This window comes from Vipera berus, assembly GCF_964194415.1.
Source record: "Vipera berus genome assembly, chromosome: 1".
NCBI lineage: Eukaryota > Metazoa > Chordata > Lepidosauria > Squamata > Viperidae > Vipera > Vipera berus.
The window spans coordinates 185097253-185118460 of record NC_138202.1 but is presented as its reverse complement, the minus strand read 5'-3'; the positions used below and the strand labels follow the sequence as shown (position 1 = coordinate 185118460).

Below are 21208 nucleotides of genomic sequence, written 5' to 3'. Positions count from 1 at the left end.
CCTATCTTCTGGAGTATTGGCTATTCCTGCCAGCTTGGTGTCATCTGCAAATTTGATGATTTCCCCATCTATCCCCTCATCCAAATCATTGATGAAGATGTTGAAGAGCACTGGGCCCAGAATAGAGCCCTGGGGCACCCCACTACACACTTCCTTCCATGTAGATGCAGTTCCATTGAGGACCACACGCTGAGTACGGCCTGTCAGCCAGCTACGAATCCATCGGGTGGTGATGCTATCTAACCCACATTTTTCTATCTTATCAAGTAGTAGGTTGTGATCTACTTTATCAAATGCCTTACTGAAATCCAAGTAAATTATATCTACAGCATTCCTCTGGTCCACTAGTTTTGTCACTTGGTCAAAGAATGCAATACGTTTTGTCTGGCACAATCTGTTTTTGACAAACCCATGTTGGCTTTTAGTGATAATTTTGTTCGCATCAAGGTGTTCGCTGATTTGCTGTTTGATTATCTTTTCCAGAATCTTCCCAGGTATTGAGGTCAGGCTGATTGGTCTGTAGTTTCCTGGATCTATTTTTTTCCCTTTTTTGAAGATAGGAACTACATCAGCTCTTTTCCAGTCCTCTGGTAGTTCCCCAGTGCTCCAGGATCTTTGAAAAATATAGTTCAGTGGTTCTGAGATCACGTCTGCCAGTTCCTTGAGACCTTTGGGGTGTAATCCATCTGGTCCTGGTGATTTGAACTCATCTAGGCTGGACAGGTGCTCACATACCATTTTCTTTCCTATCTTAACTTGCATTTCTATTCTGTTTTTTATGGCACTGGTTTTGGTAGGTTGGACTGTTTTTTCCCTTTGTGTAAAGACAGATGCAAAAAACGAGTTAAATAGTTCTGCTTTCTCCCTGTTGCTTGTCACCTTCTTGCCACTTTCCCCCACTAATGGACCAATCATTTCCTTAACTTTTTTCTTGTTTCTTATATGTTGAAAGAAGGTTTTTTTGTTATTTTTGACTTTGGTCGCAAGCCTTAGTTCATTTTGAGCCTTAGCTTCCCTCACTTCACCTTTGCAGGCACGGGCTGTTTGCTGATATTCTGCCTTAGTTATGTGCCCCTCTTTCCACTTCTTATACTTGTCCTTTTTATCTTTCAGTTTATCAGAGAGTTCTTTATGCAGCCATGCTGGTTTCTTTTGAAAGCTGTTATTTTTCTTCTTTGTTGGTATTGTGCTAGACTGGGCTTTTATTATCTCACTTTTCAAAATTTCCCAAGCTTCTTGAGTTGTTTTCCCCTTTAGGATTCTCATCCATGGAATTCTTCCCAAGGTCTCTCTAAGTTTATTGAAATTAGCTCTTTTAAAGTCCAAGATTCTAGTTTGGCTGTATTCTATTGCTTGTGCTTCCATAATGTTGAATTCCAATATTGCATGATCACTTCCCCCCAAGGTTCCTGTGGCTTTGACACTTTCTATCATTTCATCTCTGTTAGTGAGAATTAAATCCAATATGGCTAATCCCCTAGTTCCCTTCTCTACTTTTTGGGAGAGAAAGTTGTCTGCTAGGTTTGTCAGGAATCTGTTAGATCTTCCACTTGGTGCAGAATTTGTCTCCCAGTTGATATCAGGGTAATTAAAGTCCCCCATTACTATTGTGATGCGCTTCCTACATACCTTAGTTAACTGACTAGCAAAAAGTTCATCTATTTCCTCTGTTTGGTTGGGCGGCCTATAGTATACACCTATGGCAATGTCATTTTTCCCCCTTTTATATTGACCCAAATACATTCAAGTTTACAGTTTTCATCATTGTTGTGCTCTATTTCTGTAGAGATAGTTATTTCTTATATAGAGAGTAACTCCACCTCCTCTTTTGTTTAGTCTTTTTCTTTTAAATAATTTAAATCCCTCTAGCTGTGTGTTCCATTTGTGGGTTTCGTCCCACCATGTTTCTGTAATGGCAACAATATCATATCTGCCCTCATTTACCTGAATTTCTAGTTCACCCTGCTTACTGTTCATACTCTGCGCATTGGTGTACAGACATTTGAGTCCTTTATGACTGACCTTGTGTTTACTTGCTACATAACTTGTGTGGTGCCTAAGTTCTCCTATTTTCTTAGATTGCCGGGGACAGTGATGTTCTGTATCAATTAACTCACTGTCCCCGTTGTTTAGTTTAAATATTCCTTCAGAAAAGCTGTGAATTTATTGCCAAGTAACTCAGTCCCTTTCTTGGATGGATGCAGACCATCTCTTTTGTACATTTTTTCATTGGACCAGCTACAGACATCGTGACTAATATAACCAAAGCCTTCTCCTTTACACCACTCCTTTAGCCACATATTAAATTCTGCTATATGCTGGCCTTTTCCATTTTGCTCCTTATACACTGGTAAGACCTCTGAAAAAGTGAGCCTACAGCCTGTTCTGCTGAGTTCCTGCCCCAAGCTCTGGAAATCATTCTGCCCAATCATTTTGGGACAGATTATTTTGGGACAGATCGTTAGTGCCAAGATGTACAATGGCATCCACATCACAGTCTTTGCTGGCATTGTTGACTATTTTAAAAATACGCTTCTTGTCCCTACTGGCAGTAGCACCTGGAAGACACCTGACCTCTTTTGAAACCTCTGTATCCTTTCCTAAATTAACATCCCTTATAATTGAGTCACCAACCAGAAGGTGGCTTCTCTTTTTGGGTACCTTTCTTTTCTTGCATGACTGATGTGTAATACCTGATTCACACTTCTCCCTGTCAGAAACAAGTTCATCTTGGACCATGGTCCCCTGCTTATTTGAGTTATCACAATTACCTTGACCTGTTTCCTTAATGTCCCTGTTAAGGTTAGCAAGGGCACTGTATCTTTTATGCAGGGACACAGCTAAAGCTTTGGGTTTATGGTTCACAGCTGTCACCCTGCCTGATCCCACAGTTGTCCACACTGCCCTTCTCCTGCAGGATCTTTGTGGTAGAGGGGGCTGATAGCGTGGAGGCTCAGTAGAGTAGGAAGGCTGAACTGAACACCTAATTTCTGCCTGAAGAGCGCAGATTACAGACCCTAGATGAATAATCTGTCCTTGTAGACTAGTAATTTGTGTACATATAGGACAGTTTCCCAGTTTGAAAAGAGTGCTGCGAAAGACAGCTGCAAAACAAGTGTTGCACTGAACTAAGCCAGACATGCTGAGTTCATGCCCTGAATATACCACCACTATTTTTCATTTTGTTATATGATTCGCGTGCCGTTAGGCGCGCAGGCCGCTACTGTGCCCCTCCACCCACTTCTTAACTTGCAGTTTTTGTAGCTTTTCCCAGCAGCCTCTAGCAGTTTAAAAGCAAAGAGGGTCCAATCAGCAAGGACTTAGCTACTGTACCCCTCCACCCACTTTTCCTTAACTTGAAGTTTTTGTAGCTTTTCCCAGCAGCCTCTAGCAGTTTAAAAGCAAAGAGGGTACAATCAGCAAGGACTTAGCTACATCACACTGGCTATCATCTAAACATACTGTACAGGTTTATAATTGTAAAGTCAATATGATAATAAGAGCCTGGACCTTCAAATTAGTTCAGTTTAGATATTGCTGCAATCTTGTGCTACTTTTTTCCTTTGGTAGGGTGAAGCAAGACTTGCGGCAAAGCGTGCAGCACGAGCTGAAGCACGGGAAATTCGGATGAAAGAACTTGAGAAGCAGCAAAAGGAGGTATGAGACAGCTTTTTGAATGAATTCTGAAGTACAAGAGTTTCTTGATATTTGGGATAAAATAGACAAATTATTATTGTAAGTATCATACTTGGTATCTATTGGAAGAATGTTATTTATTATTTATTTATTTATTGATGGGATTTATATCCCGCCCTATCTCCCGAAGGACTCAGGGCGGCTAACAACAAAACATATAATAAGTACAGAAATCAAGATAAAAATAAAATTAAAATCATCTGTGCAATAAATTAAAATTAAAAACTAAAAATAAATTAAAAATTCTAAATATAATTAATTAAAATGCCTGTCAGTCCAGGTCAGCCTGGTGGAAAAGGAGTGTTTTGAGGCCGCGGTGAAAGGATTGGAGATTTTGGGCCATCCGAAGCTCAGGGGGGAGCTGATTCCATAGGGCTGGCACTCCCACAGAGAAGGCCCTCGCCCTGGGGGTCGCCAGCCGACATTGCCTAGCTGACGGTACCCTGAGGAGGCCTTCTCTGTGTGAGCGTACTGGACGATGGGAATTTGTTCCCGGCAGCAGATGGTCCTGCAAGTATCCCAGGCCTAAGCCATGTAGGGCTTTAAAGGTAAGTACCAGCACCTTAAATCTCACCCGGAGGGCAACCGGTAGCCAATGCAGCTCACGCAGGAGGGGTGTAATATGGGAGTATCGGGGTGCTCCCATCACAACCCGTGCAGCTGCACTCTGCACCAGCTGAAGCCTCCGGGTGGTCTTCAAGGGCAGCCCCATGTAGAGAGCATTACAGTAATCTATATGGGAGGTAACGAGTGCGTGGGTGACTGTACGTAGGGCATCTCGGTCCAAAAAGGGGCGCAATTGGTATATAAGGCGAATCTGTGCAAATGCCCCCCTAGCCACAACTCCAATATGATCTTCAAAACTGAGTCGCGAATCTAGGAGGACGCCCAGATTGCGTGCTCTATCAATGGGAGGTAACATCTCTCCTCCTATAGTCAAAGATGGAACCTCTTGGACTAAACGAGATGGCGGTATGTACAGCCACTCAGTCTTGGCCGGGTTGAGTCGAAGCCTGTTTTCTCCCATCCAAATCTGTACCGCTTCCAGGCAATGGGACATCACATCGAGGGCATCACTGGGTTGGTTCGGGGTGGAGATGAATATCATCAGCATATTGATGATATTTCACCCCAAAGCCACGGATGATCTCTCCCAGCGGCTTCATATAGATGTTGAACAGGAGGGGCGAGAGCACCGATCCCTGAGGAACTCCACAACTAAGAGGCCTAGGGCTTGACCTCTGCCCTCCTGCCAACACCGTCTGCGAACGGTCCGAGAGGTAGGAGGAGAACCACCGCAGAACGGTGCCTCCCACTCCCAACCCCTCAAGACGACGCAGTAAGATACCGTGGTCGATGGTATCAAAAGCCGCTGAGAGATCTAATAGGACCAGGACAGAGGAATAACCTCTATCTCGGGCCCGCCAGAGATCATTCACCAGTGCGACCAATGCCGTCTCCGTGCTATGCCCGGGTCTGAAACCCGATTGGTACGGATCTAGATATTATGAAATTATCTCTTGATTTATATATGAATATATATATATATATATATAAACATATTCACGCTCATTTGTAAAATACATGTGATTGCTTTTTTGAAAAAAATAAAACATGCATATTTAGAAATAAAATGCATTTTGTTGTTCCTACTTGAGGACTCTGACCATAGTTCTTCAGGCACTCTGTCTATCAGATCTAATTCCTGAAATCTTATTTGTAACCTCTACTGTATATTAAAAAATCTTTACAGCATCGGACTTTCCTTTCACCACCAGACACATCCACAGTTGAGCGTCCTTTCGGCTTTGGCCCAGTTGCCTCATTCTTTCTGGGGCTACTAGTACTAGCCCTCTGCTCTTCCCCAGTAGCATATTGGACACCTTCCGACCTGAGGGGTTCATCTTCCAGCGTCATATCGTTTTGCCTTTTGGTACTGTCCATGGGGTTTTCATGGCAAAGATACTGGAGTGGGTTGCCATTTCCTTCTCCAGTGGATCACGTTTTGTCAGAACTCTCTGCTATGACCTTTCTGTCTTGGATGGCCCTGCACCACAACACGGCAGTAATCCATGGAGGGACAGAGGTTCGCAACATTGTAGAACAGGTAGCAACCAAAATCATCCCAAAGAAAAAGAAATGCAAGAAATCAAAATGGCTGTCTGAGTAAGCTCTGCAAATAGCTGAGGAAAGGAGGGAAGTGAAAGGCAAGGGAGAAAAAGAAAGATACGCCCGATTGAATGCAGAATTCCAGAGACTAGCGAGAAGAGATAAGAATGCCTTCTTACATGAACAGTGCAAAGAAATAGAAGAAAACAATAGAATACGGAGGACCAGAGATCTTTTCAAGAAAATTGGAGAGATGAAGGGAACGTTTAATGCAAAAATGGGCATGATAAAGGACCAAAATGGCAGGGACCTAACAGAGGCAGAAGAGATTAAGAAGAGGTGGCAAAATTACAGAGAGGTACTATACAAAAGTGAGCTTAACGTCCCTGATAAACACAGTGAAGTGGTCACTGACCTCGAGCCAGACATCCTAGAATGTGAAGTGAAGTGGGCCTTAGAAAAGCTGAGCAACAACAAAGCTAGTGGAGGTGACAGTATTCCAGCTGAGCTATTCAAAATCTTAAAAGACAATGCAGTAAAAGTGCTACACTCAATTTGCCAGCAAATTTGGAAAACTCAACAGTGGCCACAGGATTGGAAAAGATCAGTTTACATTCCAATTCCAAAGAAAGGCAGTGCCAAAGAATGTTCAAACTATCGCACCATTGCACTCATTTCTCATGCTAGTAGTTAAGCTTAAAATCCTACAAGCTAGACTCCAGCAGTATGTGGATTGAGAACTACCAGAAATACAGGCAGGATTTCGAAGAGGCAGAGGAAGTAGAGATCAAATTGCCAACATACGCTGGATCATGGAGAACGCTGGAGAGTTCCAGAAAAACATCTACTTCTGCTTCATTGACTATGCTAAAGCCTTTGATTGTGTGGATCATAACAAATTGTGACAAGTTCTTAAAGAGATGGACGTACCAGACCATCTTATTTGTCTCCAGAGAAACCTATATGCGAGTCAAGAAGCAACAATGAGAACTGGACACGGAACCACTCATTGGTTCAAAATTGGGAAAGGAGTCTGGCAAGGATGTATACTGTCACCCTGCCTATTTAACTTATATGCAGAGCACATCATGAGAAAGGCAGGGCTAGATGAATCAAAAGTTGGAATTAAGATTGCCGGAAGAAATATCAACAACCTAAGATATGCAGATGATACCACTCTAATGGCAGAAAATGAAGAAGAACTAAAGAACCTCTTGTTGCGGTTGAAGAGGGAAAATGCAAAAGTTGGGTTGAAACTTAACATTAAGAAAACCAAGATCGGACTTCGGGTGGCTATGCCGTGCCGAATGACGGCTTTTCTCTGGCCGCCCTGAGGCTTCGTTTGAGCCGTGGAGACGGTGACAATCAGCTGTTCTGCGGCTCGTAAACTTCCCCTTTGGGAGAAGAGGGGGAGGTGGGCTTTCTCGGATAGTGGTAGAGCTCCCCAAACCCTCCCAGAATTGTCTGGGGGTCGGAGGGTGAGAGCCCCCACGGAGTCCAAGGCTTTCTCCAAGTCCAGGACGCCTTTGCTCCACGTAGGGGTGCTGCATCCACATCTGCAGATTATAGTGATTTATGATTGCTTTTAAAGCAGACAGAGCTGACCAGGAGGAGTAAAGTTGCAAGTATTCAGAACTTTAACTCGAGGTGCTTTAATCTTCCCCATATATAAATTAGAGTTTGAAGAAAGAGAAAAAATGGCGCCGAAATGTTTTTTCTTTTTAAAAGAATAAATTACGAAGACTTTGTTAAAATTTAAACAATATATTGGAATTTTTTCTCTTTTTCTTATTATTATTGCTATTAAGAGTTCCTCTCCTTTTTTTTGGATTTTATTTTTATTTTATTTTATTTCTCCGGAGTGCAGAGGGAAAGTGAAAGTGATAAGAGAAAGTGATTTGTACCCGGGCCTGAAACCCTATTGGTACAGGTCTAGATAATCCGCTTCATCCAGGACCAGAGGGAGCTGATGCGCCACCACACTCTCAACAACCTTAGCAAGAAAGCGAAGGTTGGAGACCGGACGAAAGTTATTTAACACAGCTGGGTCCAAGGCAGGCTTCTTGAGGAGAGGTCTCACCACCGCCTCCTTCAAGATGGCGGGGAAACTACCCTCACTCAAAGAGGCAGATATAACCGCCTGGAACCAGCCTCGTGTCCCCTTCCGAGCCACATAAACCAGCCAGGAAGGGCACGGGTCCAATAAACATGTGGTGGAGCTCAACCTCCCCATAATCCTGTCCACTTCCTCCGGAGTCACAGGATCAAACTCCTCCCAGATAGTATCGACAAGACCGCCCGTGTCCTGATCGTCAGACTCTGCCCAGTCGGAGTCCAGACCGGTCCGAATCTGAGCGATTTTGTCCGACAGATGTTGACTAAACTCCTCGGCATGACCCTGCAAGGGTTCCTCCCTCACCTCCTGATTAAGGAGGGAGCGGGTCACCCTAAACAGGGCGGCTGGGCGGTTATCTGCGGACGTGATAAGGGTAGTGAAGTGATTAGACCTCGCCGCCCTTATCGCTGCGAGATAAGACCTAATATAGGTTCATAGTCGCAATCGGTCGGATTCGGATCGGCCCCGTCTCCGACGCTTCATCTCCCGAAGCTCCACGGAAAACCATGGAGCTCGCTGGGATCTGCACCGGGTCGGGGCCGCAAGGGTACAACTCGGTCAAGTGCCTCCATGGCTGCCCTTTCCCAGGCTTCCACTAAGGCATCCGCCGAGTTGTGAGCAACGGAGGCAGGTGGGGACCCCAGTGCTGCCTGGAACCTATCAGGGTCCATTAAGCGCCTGGGACGGTACCATCTAATTGGCTCCACACACCCACCGCGGGGAGTGGCAAAACGGAAGACGATGAGGAGGAGATGATGATCGGTCCATGACAGGGGCATAACAATTGGGGAGCCCCCACCAAGATCATCTAACCACCATCCAGATAAGAAAACCAAGTCAAGGGTGTGGCCTCCCACATGAGTCGGTCCATGAATTACTGGCGTCAGGTCCATGGCCGTCATGAAAGCCATGAACTCCCGAGCTAACTCAGATGATCCTCCCAGGGATGGTAGATTGAAGTCACCCAAAACTATAAGTTTGGGGAACTCAATCACCAACCCCGAGAGGATGTCGAGAAGCTCAGGCAGGGCTGCTGCTGCGCGACTAGGCGAAAGGTACCTTAGGTTGTTGATATTTCTCCCGGCAATCTTAATTCCAACTTTTGATATATCTAGCCCTGCCTTTCTCATGATGTGCTCTGCATATAAGTTAAATAGGCAGGGGGACAGTATATAGCCTTGCTGGACTCCTTTCCCAATTTTGAAGCAATCAGTGGTTCCGTGTCCAGTTCTCACTGTTGCTTAAGTTTCCACCAGACATTATTATACATAAATTAACAGTCATACTGTGCCTGAACCTCTTCAATAAGTACTTGAAACTGCCGACAATTCTGAGCACGAGCCATGATGTAATTCACTATTTTTTGTGACGTCTTTGAGGACATTGTCAATTTTTTTGTTGCTTTCCCTGGCACAAAGAACTTCCTGGTGTGTAATGCAATGGAATTGAATTACTTTATGTTTTGTTTCTTGAAGAAACAACTGTATGAAACCAGATATTGCCCCCACCATCACCTGTAATTGAAACCACCTTTTCTGGTCTTACGTCTTGTGACAAAAAATCTTCCTCCACAGCATTGTAAATATCTACACTTTGTGTTCTTTCAGGCAAAGATATCAGTTTCAGCAGCTCTTCTCTCATGATGTTGCCAACAGCATAACACAAAATTACTGCCAGCCTTGCATGATTATTGATATGTATGCTTTCGTCCAAGCACATGGAGTAACAGGCTGCCTTTTGTAAGTCAGTGGTGAGCTGCTGACTAACATCACTTGCCATGTGCCGGACTCTATCTTTCACAGTATTTCTGCTCAGTGGTATCTCAGAAATGCATTGATTAATGTTATCCTTGTTTGGGAAGTCATGAAAAAGATAATCACTCCCAGACAACATGGTCGTTTTGATAATATCCCCATCAGAGAGGGGCTTACCATGTTTTGCTACACCACGGGTCGGCAACCTGCGGCTCCGGAGCCGCATGCCGAAAGCGGCAGCTTTGCAGACGGGCTGCGGCAGCTTTCCCAAGAAGCGGCGCCACTGCCCGTTCGCGCGGAGGTACGCGCGCACCTCTCCAAAGGTTTGGGGAGGTGCGCGCGCACCTACGGTCGTTCGGATAGGTGCACGCGCACCTCTTGGAATGGGCAGCGGCGCCGCTTCTTGGGAAAGCTGCCGCGGCCCGTTTGCAAAGCTGCCGCTTTCGGCAGGTTTGCAGACGGGCCGCGGCAGCTTTCCCAAGAAGCGGCGCCGCTGCTTGTTCACGCGGAGGTACACGCGCACCTCTCCAAAGGTTTGGGGAGGTGCACGCGCACCTACAGTTGTTCGGAGAGGTGCGCGTGCACCTCTCGGAATGGGCAGCGGCGCCGCTTCTTGTGAAAGCTGCCACGGCCTGCCTGCAAAGCTGCCGCTTTTGACAGCTTTGCAGACGGGCCGTTGCCGTCGCGCAACCGGGAACCGGTTCCATCACACATAAAAAATGGCAACCGCCCAAACTGGAACCCAACCCCCCTTATTTATCATCCTTATTTATCATTGGGTGCTGAGTGGGCGTAGCCCACTGGGTGGGCATGGCTGCAGTGGTCATGGCAGACTGGGTGGGTGTGGCTGGGTGGGCGTGACCACCTCAATGTCCCTCATGGGGAGGGATGCCTGTGAGGGCCAGGCAGGGTTGGGGGAGATCCAGGGGGTCTCCGGCGGGTGGGACGGTGGGCAGGAGGCTCGTCCTGCAGGGTGAGGTGAGGCAGGTGGCAGGACAGGGATGCCATTGCCACGAGGCAAGGCAAGGCGGGCTGGGGCGACTGCTGCCTGATACCTTTGTCCCCCCTACAGTGAACACATGGGGACCAACTGTGTCCATGAGCAGCCACAGCCTGCTGCCCCTTGACCGGCACACTCTGGGGCTTCGCAGCCTGCTGCAAATACCGGGCCATCCATGCAGCAGAAGGTGGAGTAGGGGAGGGGGAAAGCACGTGATGCAGACCGCTGGACATGCCTACTCCTTCCCATCTGTTTTTGCTTGTGGTTGGAGAGCAGATTGCTGCTGGCCATCTCCTTGGCCCCCTCGCAGATCTTGCCCTTGGCCCATATGTGGAGCCTGTTCCCCTCGCACACCCAACGCACTTTAGCTCGCCTCAAGCCACCGCCACCAGCAGCTCATACAGGTCAATTAGGCTACCACTGCTGCCTGGTGCACCTGGTCCACCCAGCACAAAGGAGGTAAAATTTTGCCAAATATTATATAAAAAAATATTAGAATTGGACTATCAAAATCTCTGTATAATGGGAGACTTTAATGCAATAACAGATGGAACTTTGGACTATAAAAGTTCTAAACAAGGGAGGAGAGGAGGAAATATATTACCTAAAGTGTCTTTAAAGATGGCAGAAGAACAAGTCCATGACCGTCCAGATAACATTGTAGCTGCGGCTTTCTGGTAACTCTATGATGAAATCCATGGCTATGTCCTGCCAGGGTCTAACGGGGTCGGCTACCGGCTGAAGAAGCCCTAATGGTTTCCCTGCACGGGGTTTTGCAGTAGCACAGACATGGGAGTCCTGCACATACTTCTCAATGTCTTTCTTCATGTGCGGCCATCAAAACTGCCGCCGTGCCAGGTACAGTGTCTTTAGGAAGCCAAAGTGGCCAGCCTGCCTGGTATCATGGCACTGGTATAGCACAGTGGGTCTGAGTGTTCGTGGTACATACATCCTGTCCCCATGCCAGGCCAACCCATCTCGTAAAGTCAGAAGGTGTGGATGGTCCCGCAGCCAGTCATCCTCCTTGAGTGCTTCACGTAGGGCATGGGGCAGGTCGGTCGCTCCACAAGTTATGTCTCTCACCAGCCCAGGATCACGGGGGTATGGGCACCTGCACTACCTCCTCCCTCCTGTTGTCATATTTTGGTAAGCGCGATAGCGCATCTGCTAGGAAGTTCTTTCCCCCAGGTACGTATTTTAAAGTGAACTTGAAGAGGCGAAAATACAGGGCCCATTGGACATGCTTGGGCGCCAGTCTCCTGGGTGACTGCAAGGCCTCCAAATTCTTGTGGTCGGTCTACACCTCTAATGGGTGGGCTGCCCCTTCCAGGAGGTGGCACCACGTCTCCAAAGCACACTGGACAGCAAAGGCCTCCTTTTCCCAAGTTGCCCAGGCCCGTTCGGTGACTGTTAACTTTCTGGAGGCATACGCACATGGTTGTAAAACCCCACTGGTGTTCCATTGGAGCAGGACAGCACCCACCGCAACATCGCTGGCGTCTACTTGGACAACAAACAGCACGTCGGGGTTGGGATGTAGCAACACGGGCTCCTTAGCACACAGGGCCTTTAGGGACTCGAAAGCCCGCTGACACTCGGTAGACCATGCCAATTTTAACCCTTTACCACTGATTGTCCCGTACGTAGAAGATCAGTCAAGGGCAGAGCAATTGCAGCAAACGACGGAATAAATTGCCTATAAAAATTGGCAAAACCCAAAAAACTTTGCAATTGGCGGTGGGTTTGTGGTGCCTGCCATTGTTGTACTGCCTCCACCTTCTTGGGGTCCATTTCTAACCCAGCCGCCGATACTTTATACCTCAAGTAGTCCAAACGGGACTTATGAAACTCGCATTTCAGGAGCTTCACATACAGACGGGCTGCCAATAGTTTTTCCAACACCTGTCTAACCAGGGCGACGTGTTCCTCCATGGTGTCAATATAGATCAGGATGTCATCCAGGTAGACAAGAACACCCCGATACAGGTGTTCATGCAGCACTTGGTTGATAAGCTGCATGAACACCGCAGGAGGCCCTTGTAAACCGAGCGGCATCACCCTGAACTGATAACTGCCGAGCGGACAATTGAATGCCATTTTCTACTTGTCGCCCCTCTTGACCCGCACCCAGTAATACGCCTCTCGCAGGTCTAATCGTGTAAATACTCGCCCTCTCGCAAGATGGGCCAACAGGTCTTTCATCAGGGGAAGAGGGTACAGGTGTTCTACACATACAGCGTTGATGTCACGGACGTCCACACACGGGTGGAGAGTGCCATCTTTTTTTTCTCTAAACAGGACAGGCACCGCCATCCTCGATTGAGCGGGTTGGATGAATCCTCTCATCAGATTCTTATCAATATACTGCCTCAGTTCCTGCATTTCCCGTGGCATCATGGCGTACATTCGGGGTTTGGGCAGCTTAACCCCTGACTCCAACTCGATGGCACAATCCATTGGCCGGTGAGGTGACAGGACGTCGCACTCCCGCTCATCAAAGACATCAGCTAGGTCGGAGTACACCTGCGGTATCTGGACCTCCAACCCGGTCTCCACTCCACAGGCCATCTCCTCCCCAACCAACTCTTTCAGCCCTATAAAGGCGTCATTCGGGTGCTGGGGCCCTGTTCCAAGGTGGAGGTGACCACAACCCCCCTCCCACCAAATTGTCGGGCCCCATTTGTCCAACCAAGTAAGCCCCAGAATCACCTCAGTCATGGAGGGCACTACGATGAAGCACAGGACCTCCCAATGCTCCCCAATCTCCAGCCGTACGGGTTTTGTTACATAAGTGACAGGTGCCCCTCCCAGGAGAGACCCATCCACCTGCTGGAAACGAAGAGGGATGGCCAACCTCTCCAACTCAATGCCCACCTCAGACACCACTGTGGCTAATCAGGCAACGGGTGCTCCCTGAATCGATTAGCGCCTGATACTCCCTTTTTTGACCCATTTGGGGGCTTACTAGCACTACTGGGACCGCAAAGGGACACACTGGTGCGCTCACCATGGGGTCTTCTTCCTCCTCTGCGCTGTCATAGGGTATGGGCCCAACCGCTGTCGGTGTCTCCATCACTGGCTGAGGCTTCCTCCTGGGTGTTTCACCCAGCAGCTGGTGTGCAGCCTGCGAATGCTCCACGGTTCTCCTGGGCGAGGCACCGTGTGTTGGGGTTACAGCTGGACCTACACGGGGTATGGGACCGGGCACTCCGTGATGTGGTGCCCCGGCTGGTCACACCGAAAACACCGAAGCGAGGTTTGGGACGGAGGTACTGATGGCTTCATGGCCGCTGTCGATGGCTTCCGTTCCTCCTCCTGCACCTTGTCCACAACTCAGCAAGGCCCGGACATGTTTGCTCGTCCCCTGCACCCCTGTAGGCCGACATCCAGTTCAACCGTAACCCGGAGCCACTCCTACAATCTGGGCGGAATCCCGCAGACAACACAGGCCCTACGGAGAACCCCGTTGATTCCTGCCTGGAAATGGTGTACCAGCAGTCGCTTCGGCCATAAGCACAGCTTACTGGCCACCTGCCTGAATTCGCAAACATAGTCCACCGCAGGCCTGCCATTCTGCCGGAGACCAACCACCTTGGCCTTGGCCTGTTGCACTTGGGTGACGTCTTCAAAACGCACCTGTAACGCCTCCAAGAAAAGACCGACATCTCCCAGCTTCCTTGTGTGGTCGCTATACAAGTCAGCGGCCCAGACTGCAGCCTCACCCTGTAACGCCGTGACCGCCACCACCATCGCCCACTGGGACAGATAGGCTAGGGCATACCTGTCCAGGTGGTGTATGGCATGACTCAAAAATATGGCCAGGCAGTCGGGATGCCTGTCGTAGGTCATTGGCAGAGGCAGTGGGCCCCAACCCACGCCTGTTTCCCAAGGACCCATCTGTGGGCCCGGCCCTCTTGTAGCAGCTTCCTGATGCCGTGGGTTGGCTGCCTGCCAACCCGGGGTACCTGTTGGTGCTGTTTGCCGAGTGGAACTGCCATCTGCTGTCGCCGAAACGTCTGGGCCTCTGGGTCATTGATGCAGCCGGGGCCTGCGTAACGGGAGCGGTCCCTTGGGATGAACCCTGGCCCAGTGGTCCCCGAAACCGTGGACTGGCCAGGTGAAAACGAGGTGGGCCTGAGCGCGCAGGCAGGGATCCGTCGTGTGACCATCCTGTGTCGTGTTCAGGCTCAGCAGGAGACCAAGGCCGGGGTTCCCCGAATCTGTCCCTCAACACGTCCAAGGAGTAGCTATCTGGTGCCATAGAGTAGCTCCACTCTTCCCCATCCTCATTTGTCAGATGCTGCTCCCTCCACTCTGACAACAGACCCGTCACCTGTGTTTATTGTCCTTGGCTGGTGTCTGCTCGGCCCAGAACAGGGCTTAACCACCACTCCCCACTACGGGTCTGGTCCCCCGCCTCCTGGGTTCCATTTCCATTGGCCATGGGGAGGGGGTCCCGGACTTTGGGCCTCACAACAGGTGGGGCCTCCACCAGCTCCACCATTTCCAGGGGTGCTGCAGCACCAGCCGGCTCCTCTCCATCAGCCGCTGGAACAGCCCCCTGCATTCCCTTTGCCATGTCAGCACCCAACCAAAAGGCAGGGACGGTACACAACAGCAGGGAAACAAAGGAAAATAGCAATTGTGACTTACTGTCAAGCCTGTCCTCGGCGAAATCACACTCAAACTGCCGTGGAACGAGTAACAACGAAGAAACATTTATTCACACTCCAAAGCAAGGAAAAAGTCAGCGTTGGAAGCAACACGCTCCCAACGCTCTTTTATAGCCGAGTTACACAATGGCCCCACCCCTCCCAGCAAAAGCCAGCATCTGGCCGTGCGCCCATAAACACCCCTCCCCCTTTGCGTTGCCCACGCGTGCACCCGCAACCGTGCTCGCCTGCGTGCTGCCCTCTGTGAGGTAAGTGTTTTGGGTGACCCCCCCAACCTCCTAGAGCCCCACCCCATGCAGCCACGCTAATTAGTCCCCACTGTGTAACCACCCCTTCCCAACCGGCCGGTTCCCCCCTCACCATTGGCTGGAACCAGCAGGGTACCTGCAAGCCCTGTCTGCATGTCCACAGCTACCAGCCCATTAGGCCCCGGCTCATGTTTGCTCAGAGCCGAGGAGGCCTGCAACTCCGAATTATGGCCGGTCACTGGCTCCTCTGGCATGGTTCCTGCCTCCAGCGGGCAGGGCTGCCTTTCTGGGTGCCTGTGCGGCCTGCCAAAGAAACACTTGCTGTGGGCCTCTCCACAGTCGAGCAGTCTAGGCTGTCTGTCCAAGTGCCTGTGGGGCCTTCTGTGAGGTCCTTCTGCGCAGGTGCGGCCGGGAGCTGTTGTGCGGCTGGCCTTCGGGGCTGCTGCAGTTCGGCGGCCTCCAGTACTCTCGTTTGGGACACCGGACCATGAGGTGAGTTGACAAGGTGAGGTGAGTTGCATGGTTTCGGGGTGGTTTGGTGTTATGGGGCCGGTGCTCGTGGCCAGGGCCCCTTTGTAGTGTCGGGCCCGTGGGGCTCGACAGTAGAGGCTATAAAAAGGCAAAAAAATGATAAGACTCCAGGTCCAGATGGATTACCTGCAGAGCTTTATAAATTTTTACAAGATGTATTAAGTCCTACTTTGAAAGAACTGTGTAACGAAATACTCCTGGAGGCTAAAATACCAAATACATGGACTGAACATTACTTTAATACCCAAAGAAGACTCTGATCTAACGCAAATGAAAAACTATAGACCAATATCGTTATTAAATGTAGATTATAAAATTTTTGCCTCAATAATAGCAGAAAGACTAAAGAAATGTTTGACCGAATTTATACATACAGACCAAAATGGTTATTTATCTAAAAGACAGATAAAAAATAATTTGGGAATGATTCTAGATGTGTTAGAGTATTATGAAATTCATTCAGGGAAACAGATGGCTTTAGTATTTCTTGATGCACAGAAAGCGTTTGATAATGTAAACTAACAATTTATGTTTCAACAATTAGAGGAAATGGATTTTGGAGAAAACTTTATAAATGTAATTAAAACAATCTATCATAAACAGCCAAAATAATTGTAAATGGACATTTTACAGAAAACTTTGACATTAAAAAAGGCACAAGACAGGGATGTCCACTATCTATATTGTTTATACTAACGCTATAAGTATTGAATAGAAACATCAGACAAGATATAGAAATTAAAGGACTGGAGATAAAAGATGAAAAATATAAACTACAAGCATTTGCATATGACTTGGTTTTTATATTGGAAGAACCGTTTGAAACAAGTACTAAACTTATGGAGAAAATAGAAACATTTGGAGAAGTGGCAGGTTGAAAATAAACAGAGAAAAGACTAAAGTGCTAACAAAAAATCTAACAGAAAAACAAAAAAACCAACTAGTAAAAACCCCAAATCTACAAATAGTTTAAAAAGTTATATACTTGGGAATTTATTTAACATAAAGATGTGCAACAATAAAAGAAGATAATTATGTTAGACTGTTAAAACAAATAAAACTGGATTTGGAAAAGTGGAAAAACTTTCAACTTTCAATGTTGGGGAGAATAGCAACAGTGAAAATGAATATCTTACTGAAAATACTTTTTATTTCAAACGATTCCTGTAAGACTGGGAAAAGCCTTTTTTGATGAACTGAAGAACTGAAGAAGTGAAAGAAAGTGGAGGATTTGGACTACTGGACTGGACATTATACTACCAAGCAACTATATTAATATGGCTTAAAGAATGGATAATGCTTAGAGACAAAAGACTATTATACCTAGAAGGTTATAACCTACAACTTGGTTGGCATGCCTTTCTGTGGTATGGGAAGAATAAAATTTATAGATACTTTTAAAACCAGTTTTTATAAGAAATGCACTTCTTTTAGAATGGGGAAAAATAAAAGCGAAAATTTGTATCAAGATACCTGGATGGCTTTCAACAATGGAAGCATTTGCTTACCCAAATTTAATTAATTATGACAAAGTTATGACCTATAAAGATATCTTGGACAATGAAGGTAAATTGAAAGTCAGATAAGACTTACAAGGTATTCTATCATGGTGGCCATACTTGCAAATGCAAGTGAGATATGAAAAAGTTGTTAAAACAATGCGATTTTAAAAGAACAGACAGAATTTGACCAGATACTGTTAAAAACAGATGAAAAACTGATTAAGAAACTCTATAAATATTTGTTAAGCTTAAAGATGGAGGAAGAACAAGTAAAAGAAACAATAATAACGTGGGCAAAGAACTTTGGACATAATATAGAATTAGAAAACTGGCAAAAGGTATGGAAAAGAAATGCTAAATTAACGAAAGCAGTGCCATATAAAGAAAACTTATATAAAATATTTTACAGATGGTATTTAACACAGTCAGCTTAGCAAAAATGTTTTAAAATACTTCAAGTGTTGGAAATGTAAAGAAAGACCAGGTACTTATTACCATGTCTGATGGACATGCCCTAAAGCAGGGCTTTTCAACCAGTGGTACGGGTACCACCTGTGGTACATTGGCACCTGGCAGGTGGTACATGACCATCCTAGAAAAGTGGTAGTGGGGGAGGGGAATGAGCTGAACCGGTGGCAGCACCGCATAAGCCTGAACGAGAGATGGCTGGAGCTGCAGGGCTGTCAGGGCTCAACGGAAGCGCCAGGATCAGCGCCAAGCTCCAGCTGGAGCTTGGCATTGATCCCGGTGCTTCTGCTGAGTCCAGAAGAAGTGCCGATCAGCTAGAACGTTGCAGCATCTCCAGGGTCTTGTGATTTACATTCAGATGCTTGGCAACTGATTCATATCTATGACGGTCACAGTGTCCCAGGGTCATGTGAAGTGACCAAAACCTGCTGTAACCACCCAGCAGATGGGGGGAATAAAAACCAAACACCCCCCCCCCACCCCCACTGCCAATCCTCAACAGAAATGCTCACAACAATGAAAACCTCAGACAGGAGGAAGAGCGCCGCTGGGCAGGCAGGCAGATGTCTTGCTTGACTGTGGCTTGGGGGGCACTTTTTCAGTGCCATTGTAACTTCAAACAGTCACTAAATGAACTGTTGTAAGTCGAGGATGACCTGTACTTCATCACCTTTTTCCTTTTTTTGGTCATCAAGTTTTTGACACCTTGCTAGGCGACTGGTGATACTCGGATGTTGCCATATCCTAAAAGTGGTACAATGGGTGAAAAGGTTGAAAAACCCTGCCCTAAAGCAAAAAGATTTTGGTCACAAATACATTTATGGTTGGAGAAAATGACTAAATACCAAATAGACTAAGCCAGAATTATTTTTGTTAGGAATAATAGGAGCAAATTATTAGAAAGACTATGCATTTTTAATACTAACTGCAATAAGAATTGTATTTGCCCAATATTGGAAAAATGAAAACTGAAGAAGAATTAATTAAGAAAACTTTAGAGGGTGTAGAAATGGGTAGATTGACTTTCAAGATAAAAGAGAAAGAAGACTCAGTGTATGATATAATATGGGAGAATTTTTATCAGTGGCTAGAAAAATGAGTTAGAAAGAAATGTGATATGTAACATTAAATATATATTAGTAGGAAGAAGACTATTGAGTGATTAATTAACATATTGTTTATGATAATTAACTACTACTCATTGTTCTTTTAAATACATGAAGCCAGACAAGATGCTGTTTGCTAAATATTAAGAATGTTATTTTAGAAAACCTTAACCCTAACCCCAAGCCTAACCCTAACACCAAGCCTAACCCTAACACCAACCCTGACTCTACCTTATTCCTAATCCTAACAAAAAAAAAACTAATTGTGTGTGTGTGTTTGTGTAAAAGATGTAAATGCCAGTTTTCAGCAAACCATTGTAAAACACAGTCGCATGATGATGGAATGCTACAGATGGCCATAAATGTGGCACAGTTGCTGAGTGCCCAAAGTGTGGTTGTGACCATAGAGGCTGCCTAAATGTCAGAACTTTGTATAAATTCATAAATACCCCCCAGGTAGGGGATAAATATATGTATTCTTTTCTGGAAATACACATCCTTTGAACATCCAAAGGAAATCACCAATTTGAGATACAGGATTTATTGGGGCCTGACATGGCATTCAGGAAAGCTGTTGCATCATCTGGGCTTGATATTTGGATTTCCAAAGATGTAAGATGTGAGGATACAAGGCTTGGTACAAAGGTGTTGCCACAGAAAAAATATTTCATTTGTTGACAACTTTCTCACTTTTGAAAGTGTTAACACCCCCAAGAAGCCCCAGAGGATAATTTTAAGGACTGGGCAATTTCAAGTGGACTTCTTGGCTTGAACAGCAGTTAAATGTTGATCCAGGAAATCTAACATTTTGTGTTATTTTTCAAAGCAAGTTTGGTGATTTCTTGAAATTTAAGAGAATGCCAACCATTATTTTTGTCAATGGATTCAACTTTCCATTTCTTTTACTGGTTTCTCATTTCCCCCCCTTTTTCTTCCTCTCATTAATAAATGTAAAATTATCTTGACAGTCCTTTCATTTTGTACTTCTGCCAGAAGATCTCAAGTGGTGATCATATGATCCTGTTGTAAAAATTTGCCCAAATTATGATCACATGTCATGAAAATCCTGCAATGGTCATGAGTGTGAGGAATGGTCATAAATCAATTTTCAAAGGTCACTAAACAGGAACAAACTAAAAGAAGATCCTCAAAACAAGTAGTTTTATCTTCAGTCCTTTCAGATTGAGGAACAATGTCAGGACTGCCATCATTTGCTTGAGCTTCACCTTCATTAGCTACAGTCTGCCATGAACTATGGGGGGAGGGAGCTGAACTGGAGAGAGTTGAATGCTTGGGAGAAAGTGAAACAAATGAAACCAACAACTCATTGTAACATTCAGAAACACCAGCTCAAGGTCAAAACTCTGGAGATGTGAGAACAAAAAGGGAGAAAAAAAATTATGGTTTGTAATAAACTCCCTTTCAATTACTCTGTTATCTAGATATGTTAAAACTTAAAATTTTAGGTTCAGTTTCTATAAATATAGGCTGCAGCTTTTGGAGCTTTTTAAAAGTTAGTTTAATTAGAAACGTCCAGTTTGCACTCATAGTGCATGGTCATGTGACAGCGGACCTCTGCTCCCCACGGCTAATTTCACCCTGCCATTTCTCTGTTCCCAGTGGGTTTTTTTAAAAGCCCCAGATCTCTCGGAGGGAGATTAGAAACGGAGGCGCTCAACTGAATGGTTCTGGATGGCGGTCCGAACCGCAGAAAGCAGGAAAGCCTAGGAGAAAGCTGGGTGAAAAAGATGGCCCATTATGGCGGCTGTGAAGAAATGTCAGCTGTCAGCTGGACAGAAACAGCGGTGAATCAGCAGGACAGAAACAGCGGTGAATCAGCAGGACAGTGATTCAACTAACGTGGTGGAGTGAGTACTCAGCAAACCTTCATAAGTGTTCCGCATCGTGAAATTATTCCAGAGAATTTCAGAGAAGAAAATAGGAGAAGCCTCAGAGTGAAAGGGGGAAATCATTTCCCCTGTCAGACTAGCGGTGACAAGGAGAC

At 46.3% G+C, this 21208-nt stretch overlaps 1 protein-coding gene across 5 annotated transcripts in view; it reads left to right on the top strand.

The window, feature by feature from the left end:
* The window catches only part of LRRFIP1 (LRR binding FLII interacting protein 1), a 156391-nt gene that overhangs the window by 57416 nt on the left and 77767 nt on the right, over window positions 1–21208 (top strand). For all 5 annotated transcript variants that reach the window (XM_081312984.1, XM_081312983.1, XM_081312982.1 and 2 more), the window contains exon 2: window positions 3571–3657. In XM_081312984.1, coding sequence (XP_081169110.1) covers window positions 3571–3657 — 87 coding nt within the window. The remainder of the gene's footprint in view (window positions 1–3570; window positions 3658–21208) is intronic.